This window comes from Hippopotamus amphibius, chromosome 1, assembly GCF_030028045.1.
Source record: "Hippopotamus amphibius kiboko isolate mHipAmp2 chromosome 1, mHipAmp2.hap2, whole genome shotgun sequence".
Classification (NCBI taxonomy): domain Eukaryota; kingdom Metazoa; phylum Chordata; class Mammalia; order Artiodactyla; family Hippopotamidae; genus Hippopotamus; species Hippopotamus amphibius.
Window position 1 is genome coordinate 152838242 of NC_080186.1, and position 10669 is coordinate 152848910.

At 42.8% G+C, this 10669-nt stretch overlaps 1 protein-coding gene across 5 annotated transcripts in view; it reads right to left on the reverse strand.

Annotated features, from left to right (window-relative positions):
• ARHGEF37 (Rho guanine nucleotide exchange factor 37) overlaps positions 1 to 9730 on the reverse strand; it is a 52094-nt gene extending 42364 nt beyond the window's left edge. The window contains exon 1 of one of the 5 annotated variants that reach the window (XM_057731289.1): positions 9462 to 9727. In XM_057731289.1, coding sequence (XP_057587272.1) covers positions 9462 to 9468 — 7 coding nt within the window. In that variant the 5' untranslated portion in view covers positions 9469 to 9727. The other 4 variants (XM_057731279.1, XM_057731298.1, XM_057731307.1 and 1 more) reach the window with 4 other exon arrangements.
• Positions 9731 to 10669: the final 939 nt, after the last annotated feature.

Consider the following 10669-nt stretch of genomic DNA (forward strand, 5'->3'; position numbering starts at 1 on the left):
GATGTAAATTATACTTCAATAAAGCTTGTTTGTTACCCCACAAAATATTGTATAATACGAAATGTTGGCAAGGATGCCGAGAAACTGGATCTCTCATACATTGCTGACGGGAACGTAAAATGGTACAGCTACTTTGAAAAATAGTTTGTCAGTTTCTTTAAAAACTGAACATACATTTCCAGCAATCACACCCCACGGCATCTATTCCAGAGGAAGAAAACTTAAGCCTATACAAAAACCTGTCTTCAAATGTTCGTTGAAGCTTTATTTGTAATAGCTAAAAAGTGAAAACAATCAAAATGTTGTTTTATTAGGTGAATTTAATAGGTGGATGGCTAAAAAAAATGGTATATCCAATATCACAGAATACTCAGAAATAAAAAGGGATGAACTACTGATATACTGCAACCACTGGGTGGTTCTTAAGGGTATCATGCTGCCTGAAAAAAAACCAACCTGAAAAGCTTATTGTGTGATTCCACTTATAAAACACCGAAAATTATGGAGACGAGAACAGATTAGTGACCACCTGGCTAGGGATGAGGGTGGAGGGCAGGTGGGTGCGACTATAAAGGAATAGGACTGAGAGAATTTCATGGTGATAGATCTGTATCAATTGAAATGGTGGTTACAGAAATCTACACACGTGATAAAATGACATTTAACAAACACATTAATTATATCAATGCCAACTTCCTGGTTTTGATATTGTGCTATATTGAGATAAGATGTAACCACTGGAGGAACCTGCTGAAGATACACGTAAGCTCTCTGTACTATCCTTGGGACTTCATGTTGACCTATATTTATTTCAAAATAAAAAAGTTAAAAACAAATGAAGTATTAGATAGCTTAAGTTATCTACTATCTTTGCAACACTCTCAGGACAAATGCAGCTTAAAAGCCTGGGAGAGCAGGCTGGGTGCCTTTGTTCTATTTCCTGGTCTGGTCTGATAAGGAGACTTGTCTTGGAGAATACATTTGGGAAAATATGCCTTTCAATATAGTCTAGTCCATACTCAGTCCTGAGATCTCTGATGCCCTGTGATAGGCAATTAAGAAGTAAAATCAATCTAGCACATAGTCAGTACTAAAAAACAAAAAGTTTTTTGAATGTTATGTGGTGACTGCTTCTGACTCTCGGATAGGATAAAGCAGTTAATTTTCTTCTCCTCTCTCCTCCTCTGTTCACACTGGCACAGAAAAATTGGGGCATTTACACATTCATTCAACAAATATTTAGAGCTGCTTTTTCATGCCAAGCATTTTTCTGGATTAAGGATACAAAGTTAAAGGGGAGAAGGCGGTGGGGGGGCTCTACAATAAGGATAGGACATTTAAAATATCTGGTTATTTGCTCCAAGTTTCATTCCACTAAAATTAGAGGGACTAAGTAAATGTTATGGACATCCTGATGATTTCACCCCTTTTAAGACAGAAGTAACAAGGGAAATGATACTCTGAACTTAGTTCTGACCAATCAGAAGTGAATGGAGAAATGGAAGTAAGCAGATCCCAGAGGAAAGTAAAACCATCATCTCAAAAGTTCTTTCAGAAGGTAAAATGTCGTGGCAAGAAAAGATGAACATCCATCAGCCTCTCATCCCAGGTTATAGAGGAGGTCAACTTAAAGATTTAAGGGGGGGGGAGGGGCTTCCTAGGTGGCGCAGAGAGTCTGCCTGCCAATACAGGGGACACGGGTTCCATCCCTGCTCCAGGAAGTTCCCACATGCCGCAGAGCAACGGGGCCTGCGCGCCACAACTATTGAGCCTGCGCTTTAAAGCCCATGAACCACAACTATTGAGCCCATGTGCTGCAACTACCGAAGCCCACAGGCCTAGAGCCCATGCTCTGCAACAAGAGAGGCCATGGCAATGAGGAGCCCGCACACCACAACAAGGAGTAGCCCCCGCTCATTGCAACTAAAGAAAGCCTGCGCACAGCAACAAAGACCCAACACAGCCAATAAATAAATAAATAAATAAATTTATTTAAAAAAAAAGATTTAAGGGGGAACAAAAAGGAAGTAAAACCTCTAGGGATTAGAGTTCATGGGAAGACTGTCAAAGGTGAAGTTAAACATCATACTAACAAAAGACCCTGTTGAAAATTAAGGGAGCAAATACCTATGGAAACTAGAATGGCCACATAGGGATCCTGACTAATGAGCCTCGTTTATAAAGATACATATAAGAGTCAGAGTAGAGAGTCCTGTACAAAGAGCTTCCAGAACTCTAAAACCCAGAAGGACCTGGGATTAACAAAATTGTAAGAATACCCTCCAAAGCTCTGCCCCTACTATCATTGCCAACTAAATTTTAGCATTCATGTTCAGAAAAAGTAAAAAATAGGCACACTATTTGATGGCTTTGCTTTCCTCTTCTTAGCCCTAAAGAGTGACTGCAGGGGTCACTATGAAGGTTAGGAGCCTAGACTCTGGAGATAGAAAATCTGATTTCAAATTCTGATTCTGCAATCAATCAACTGGCTTTTCTGGGATAATTATATAACCTTCCTCAGAGGGTTGTTACAAGATTTCATAAAATAATCCACATAAAGTCTTTAGCAGAGTGTTTGCTACATGGTTAAGCTTTCAATAATGGTAGCTATTGTTTTTGTTACTATTACTGTTAAACTGGGAAGAGTAGCATGAATGTGGATCAGAGGGATGACATTGTCTAAGGACACTTGGCTGATCATATTCAAGCAGATGGTAAGAACAGCTAATCACGATGATAGTAATAAGTAATGAGAACTATGCAACAGAGCCTGACTGACAATGCAGCTGATAGCAAAGAAATGGCGCTGAGAGATGGAGTGACTATGAGATTAAGCCCTGATGGCATTACTTAACCCCGCCATGATGGAGACTGATCCCCTTTGGATTTTTTTTATGTGGGCTAACACATTTTGCATTCCCCACCCCACTTTGGCCTCAGCCACTCTGAGTTGGGTTTCTGCCACTTGATTAAAACAGATGGTCTATCAGCCCTTGGAAAGAGAAACAGAGATCACTGAGGGTCAGCATAGGCTAACAGAAAAAAGACAAACAGGTCATGCCAGACTATCCTCACTCCCTTAATGAAAGTCGACTAGATCAGTAGATCAAAGGAATACCACAGGCTAGTGTAACTAACTGGATTAGGAAGGTATTGCTGGTCTCTCCGTGACATCCTTACAAACAAGGAATAAGATGAGGTAATGGAAAGAGATGTGGTAATGGAGGCTGGGAGAGGTGGGGGGAGGCTGTCAGACAGTAAAATGGACTAAAAACTGATAAAATACCTAATTCAATGATCAGTGTCAACCTCTGGGACCTGCCCTGTTTCATTAAGGATATCCCTTAGGTCTTTCGGTGCTTACCATCTCTAAGACCACCTGAGTCTAAACCTTCACCATTTTTCTCCTGGATCAGTACAACAGACTGGATGCATACATAGCACCAGAATGGAGTGATCATTCAAAAACATAAAATTGACTGCTTTATATCTCTGTCGAAACCCAGACAAGTCTTCCCATCCCCCTTCCAAAGAACCACTCCTTTCCCCCAATAATTATGTTTCCTATTCAATTTGTTTTACTGGTTCATTTAATAGAGCAGAAGCTCTACAAGGGCAAAGACCATGTTTCTTATATTCATCAGTGCATCACCTAGTGTCTACTCTAGATCCAGCATATAGTAGGTTCTCAATTAATTGAATTAATTGACATGGATGAACACTGGCAGAATAGTGATCAAATTGCCAATGACACTGTTACAAGTGGAGTTAGACACACAACTCTTGGAAGGCACCACAAAGGCTGAGGTCAGGTAAGAGACAGTGACTCCCCTTGAATTTTATATAACTGAAATTATACAGTATGTACACTTTTTTGTCTGGCTTCTTCCTTTCAGCAAAATTATTTAGACATCCACCCAGGTTGTAGCATGTATCAATATTCATTACTTTTTATTGCTGAGTAGTATTATAAAAATATACCACAGTTTATACACTGGATAAAAAATTGGTTGCTTCCTATTTCTCTATTACAATAAAGTTGGACCTAGGAATGCAATGTTTATTTTTCACTTTTTTTTTTTTTTAGGAATGCAATGTTTAGATCATAGATAGGTGTACATTTTTAAAAGAAAATGTCGTACTTTTAAAAACTGGTTGTACCGTTTTACATTCCCACCAACAGTATATAAGTTCCACAACTTCATCAACATTTGGATTTAGCCAGTCTTTTATGAAGTGTTATCTGCTTGTGGTTTTAATGTGCATTTCTCCAATGATTAATGATCTTGAGCATCTTTTCAAGTGCTTATTTGCTACCAATATATTATTTTTGGACATCATGGGTTTTTTGTTTGTTTGTTTAAATTACAAAAGAGGACTTCCCTGGCAGTCTAGTGGTTAAGACTACACGCTTCCACTGCAAGGGGCGCGGGTTAAACCCCTGGTGGGAAAATAAGATACCATATGCCGCAAGGTGTGGAAGAAAAAAAAAAGAGGCTCTCACTTATTACATAACTAGAAAAACAATATAGAAATGTATAAATAATTAATAGTCTTTCACCTCCCAACACACACAGAGACAACCAGAGGTGCATAAGAATCACCAGGAGCAAGGATAGGATTAAGATGGTGGAGTAGGAGGACGTGCGCTCACTCCCTCTTGCAAGAACACCGGAATTACAACTAAATGCTGAACAATCATTGACAGAAAGACACTGGAACTCACCAAAAAGACACCCCATATCCAGAGACAAAGGAGAAGCCACAATGAGATGGTAGGAGGGGTGCAATCGCGTTAAAATCAAATCCCATAAACGCTGGGTGGGTGACTCACAAACTGGAGAACAGTTATACTGCAGAAGTCCACCCACTGATGTGAGGGTTCTGAGCCCCACGTCAGGCTTCCCAACCTGGGAGTCCAGAAATGGGAGGAGGAATCCCCAGAGAATCAGACTTTGAAAGCCAGCAGGATTTGACTGAAGGACCTCCACAGGACTGGGGAAAACAGAGACTCCACTCTTGCAGGGCACACAAAAAAGTGTGCTCACCAGGATCCAGGGGGAAGGAGCAGTGACCCCATAGGAGACTGAACCAGGCCTACCTGCTGGTGTTGGAGGGTTGCCTGCAGAGGTGGGGGGGCAGCTGTGGCTCACGGAGGAGACAGGGGCACTGGCAGCAGGGGTTCTGGGAAGTGCTGATTGGTGTGAACCCTCCCAGCCTGTAAGCTCCAGTGCTAAGTAGCCTCAGGCCAAACAACCAACAAGGTGTGAACACAGCCCCACCCATTAGCAGACAAGCAGATTAAAGTTTTACTGAGCTTCTTCCACCAAATTGGATTAAAGTCTTACTGAGCTCCGCCCACCCAGCCCTACCCACCATCAGTCCCTCCCATCAGTAAGCACTCAGGAGCCTCCTAGATAGCTTCCTCCACAAGATGGCAGACAGCAGTATCAAGCAGTATCAGCAGTATTTCGTCTTGCAGAACTGAAAACCACAGCCACAGAAAGACAGAGAAAATGAAAAAGCAGAGGACTTTGTACCAGATGAAGGGACAGGATAAAACCCCAGAAAAACAACTAAATGAAGAGGACATTGGCACCCTTACAGAAAAAGAATTCAGAATAATGATGGTGAAGATGATCCAGGACTTTGAAAAAAGACTGGATGCAAAGGTTGAAAAGTTTACCAAAGACCTGGAAAAATTAAAGAGCAAACAAACAGAGATAGGCAACACAATAACTGAAATGAAAAATACACTAGAAGGAACCAACATCAGATTAACTGAGGCAGAAGGACAAATAAGTGACCTGGAAGACAGAATGGTGAAAATCACTGATGTGGAAAAGAATAAGGAAAAAAGAGTGAAAAGAACTGAAGACAGCCTAAGAGACCTCTGGGACAATGTTAAACACACCAACATTCGCATTTTAGGGGTTCCAGAAGGAGAAGAGAGAAAGGACCTGAGAAAATATTGGAAGAGATTCCCTAACATGGGAAAGGAAATAGCTACCCATGTCCAGGAAGCACAGAGAGTCCCAGGCAGGATAAACCCAAGGAGAAACACACCAAGACATATAGCAGTCAAATTGACAATAATTAAAGACAGAGAAAAGTTATTAAAAGCAACAAGGGAAAAACGACAAATAACATACAAGGGAACTCCCATAAGGTTAACAGCTGATTTCTCAGCAGAAACTCTGCAAGCCAGAAGGGAGTGGCATGATATATTTCAAGTGATGAAAGGGAAGAACCTACAACCAAGAATACTCTACCCAGCAAGGATCTCATTCAGATTTGACGGAGAAATCAAAAGCTGTACAGACAAGCAACAGCTAAGAGAATTCAGCACCACCAAACCAGCCTTACAACAAATGCTAAAGGAACTTCTCTAAGCAGGAAACATAAGAGAAGAAAAGGACCTACAAAAACAAAAACACAACAATTAAGAAAATGGTAATAGGAACATACATATCGATAATTACTTTGAATGTAAATGGACTAAATGCACCAACCAGAAGACACAGGCTGGATGAATGGATACAAAAACAAGACCCATATATATGCTGTCTACCAAAGACCCACTTGAGACCTAGGCACACATACAGACCGAAAGTGAGGGGATGGAAAAAGATATTCCATGCAAATGAAAATCAAAAGAAAGCTGGAGTAGCAATAGTCATATCAGACAAAATAGACTTTAAAATAAAAAATGTTACAAGAGACAAGAAAGGACATTACGTAAAGATCAAGGAATCCATCCAAGAAGAGGAGATAACAATTATAAATATATATGCACCCAATATAGGAGCACCTCAATTCATAAGGCAAATGCTAACAACTATGAAAGAGGAAATGCAAGGCAGAAATAGAGACACAGATGTAGAGAAAAAACATATGGACACCAAGTGGGGAAAGCGGGGAGGATTGGAGGGGGATGAATTGGGAGATTGGGATACCAAACTGTACACTCTAAATATATGCTATTTATTATTGTTTGTTAACTGTATCTCAATAAAAGTTCTTCAAAAATAAAAAAAATTAAAAAAAAAAAAAAAGAATCACCAGGAGCACTTATTAGGCATGTAAATTCTTGTTCCTTGAAATTCATGCTCTTGAAAATTCTGGTTCAGTAGGTAATGGATGGAGCATTTTGACAAGCCCCTAGGTAATCCTGATGCAAGCGATCTATAGATCATTTCTTGAGAAAGTCTGCTCTTAACTCTTGTCCTCCTAAGGATCAGTTGAAGGAATGAAGACAGTGAGTCTGAAGAGGCAAACACACAGAAGGGGTACACGGACTGCCTTCAAATAAGTAAGAGCCTTTGTCTAAGAGAATGACTGTGTGTGCTCTGTGTTGTCCCATGGAACACCAAGAGTTTGGAACCTAAAGATCAAATTAAAAAAACAAACACAAAAAAACTTTCTAGAGAGCTACTGTGAAACAAAATCAAGCAACAGAGCCAGCCAGGTAAGGATTTGCCAAAATCACCAAACTTGCAGAAAAAGGACTTCTCTGGGTTGACAAATAACTGATTGGGGGTTATGTAGACAGAGGGCAAGAGACATTCCAGGCATATACATACACATCCTCTCTTTCTTGTTCTCTCTGGGGAAGAACTGCCCTTTATAAATACACAGAAAGGAATGTAACCACCAGATAGGCAGTGTGTGTTTTAACCCAAATTAAATAGCAGCTATTTGCCCTAAGCCATATTTCCCTGCCTCTATCTGCAAGGCCTAAAATGGTAGAGAAAGGAGAGAACACAGTATTTGGTAAAGGCAATTCTTTTTAGAAATAAGTAGGTCTGCCCAGGCCCTGTCTTCATAATTTTGGACCCACAGATTTTAAAGAGCTTAAGCCTGTCAATTAACAAGCAACAGGCTTTGGACAAGCAAGCTCAACAAATGCCATTTTGCTTCGGTTAGAGCACCCAAACAACCCCCCTCCCCAATCAGTTAAATAAAAAGCCATTTATTTGTTCTAGAGCAGAATCAGCCAAGGCACTGTTTACCACAGCAAGCTGCTGATCCAAGAGGAATGTGAGCCAACTGCCAAGTAACTCCTGTATCCTGGCAGAAACTCAGCTGAGCCTCCATTGCTGGACAAGATTGGGGGGGTGCCCAGGTTCCCATATATGTCCTCTTTCCTCTCATTTAAAAACAACTATACAGATGCTGGCTCCTTTCAAAAGGGGCACGTGAGGCCCAATAAACAGTCCTTGTTAGAATGTCTGGTAGTTCTACTTTCAGCATTTGACCTTGGGTCAAATATTGAGTGCTGTGCATTATTCTAAATAGATGCATTCTTATTTAGGTTATTATCACAAGGCATGTGCAGCCATTTGTAAGTCATAATAGGGCTGACTTTATATTTGCATGTTTTAAATTGTTTTCTTTTGAATACACCCCAATTTCCCGCAGGTCATCACACTTTCTTAACCGGCACAGCCTTGACTCACTGTTGTGAGCACCAGCCTTTTATTGAGTACCTACTAGTGCCAGGCACTGGGCTCAATGTTCATCTGTAGTCTGACAACATGAAAGATGAAGCTACCTTACCTCCACTTTACAAAGAAAACTGGGCTTTGGACAGGTTAAACAATGTGCCCAAGATCAGGCAGCTAGGGGCGTCAGGGAGCTAGGTGCGTCAGGACGCTGTCTGAACTCAGAGCAGGAACTCACTCCTTCACCAGCTGCTTCCCTTTAAAGGAGCAAATAAACTGCTCTGGAACAGCGGAGCCTGAGTGCCGGCCTTCAGTCATTCCTTACAGAAGGAATGCTTCATCCTGCTGTCAAATCTGAAACTGTGTGCAAGATTTTGTGTGAACCCTGGGGAGGAGACCCAGATTTTTAAGAAGTCAGTGATCCCAAGAAGGTTAAGAGCCAGCACCTGGGCAGGCTGTCAGCTTCCGCATTCTGCTCTCAGTTCCTGGCGCTCCCTATCCAGGGAGCACTGCAGCGCGGGCCGGAAGTTCTGGCTTCCAGTCCCAGTCTTGCACTACTTCTCTAAGGGCTCTTGGCCCAGGTAGCTCACCTATGGACTACAGATTTACGTTCTCTTTTCCCCTGGCCTTGACTGCCTACTTATAATTATACTTACCTCGTCAAGGATTTTTTTTTTTAACCATTGTTTGTATTATTCCATTGTTTTAACGTATGTGGAGTCTTACTAAGAGTCGCCCCCAATTCTACACTGAAGCAAGGAGGGATAAACAATGCCAGGCTACCTTACCTCTCTGGGCCTCAGTTTTCCACTTGTAAACTGACCCGCTTGGGTCAGATGGATCAAGTTGCTCGCATTCCCATTAGGCTCAAGACACAAAGCTACTTACCGAGCAACCCGGACCGGCGTCCTTGCTCCCGCGCTCCCCCATCTCCCTTTCCGGATCTGATCACCAGCTGTTTTCCTACGACCCTCCCTGCCCCTATCCTGCCGGCTCTAATCACCCGGGCCGACTCACCGCGCATGCAAGGTGCCAGCTCCGTGGGGGAAGCTCGGCCGCCCGGGGCACTGCGTAGCCAGTGCTGGAGCGGCGCCGGGCTCCAGGAGCCGCGCCCGCAGCACAGGAGCCTGCGCGCGCCGTCTCCACGGAGGGTGCTGGCAGGCGCGGCTCTACCCACCCTGCGTACGTTCGTGCGCCGAGAGGGGGCGGCCCCCTCTCCAGCCTTTAATAATTGTCCTTCTGGAGGCAGGTTGTTTTCCACCGGGTGCTCCCTGGAGTGGGCCCCAGCCGGGGTGACCCGGCGACGGTAGCAACAGCTGTGCGCTGGCCCGCAGCCAGCCCAAAGCCTTGCAAGTGGGTGTCAGTGCTGCGCCTGGTGAACCACCCACCCGCGACTTCTCAGTAAGGCACCGACTCCTCCCTCTGGCTAGTCAGCCCCAAAGCAGGGACCAGCAGTTAGGCCATCCGGTGGGAATGTTGACCCCAGGATCACTGAATACCTGTGTTTCTGCCCGAATCACCAAACTTTAGGGCTGGACCTTGATTTAATTCTGAATGCCGGCTGCCCAGGACTTCTGGGTTCCTATTCTAGCTCTCCTGGGAGCCCTCTGCGCAATCTTAGATAAATCTGCCAGTCTCCCTGCACCCCAGTTTCCTGCACCACAGTAGTGAGTGGGACACTGTTCTAGGTACCAAGTATTCAGCAGTCAACATCACAGATAAGGTCCCTGCCCTCTTGGGGCGTGTCTGACAGTGAACACACACTTGAAAGTGATCATCACCTGAAAAGTACCGAAAGTTTCATATTAGGGCAACCAAATCTTGTTCATGGAGTCGTGAGTGGACTAGATTAACTCTTCTAAATCCTCTGATTCTAATATTCATTCTTATTCTCATTATGTGAACTTTATTATTATTATTAGTGATAGCACTAGTAATATTGCTTACTCAGTGCCAGGTACTATACTAAACATTTTATTTGTATTTCCTCATCTCTCAGACCCATAACTTCTCTAAGATAATGGGTATACTTATTATCATCCTCATTTTAGAGAGAAAAACTGAGGCTAGAGAAATGAAAGTAACTTGCCAACGTCACACACCTACTGTGATAGGACCAGTACTCAAGTTCAGGCTGCCTGAGGCCTCAGGGTGCTTAAACACTACTCTGCATGTGTAAAAATATGAAGACCAGAATGGTGTTGTATCTTGAATGTAGTGGATGA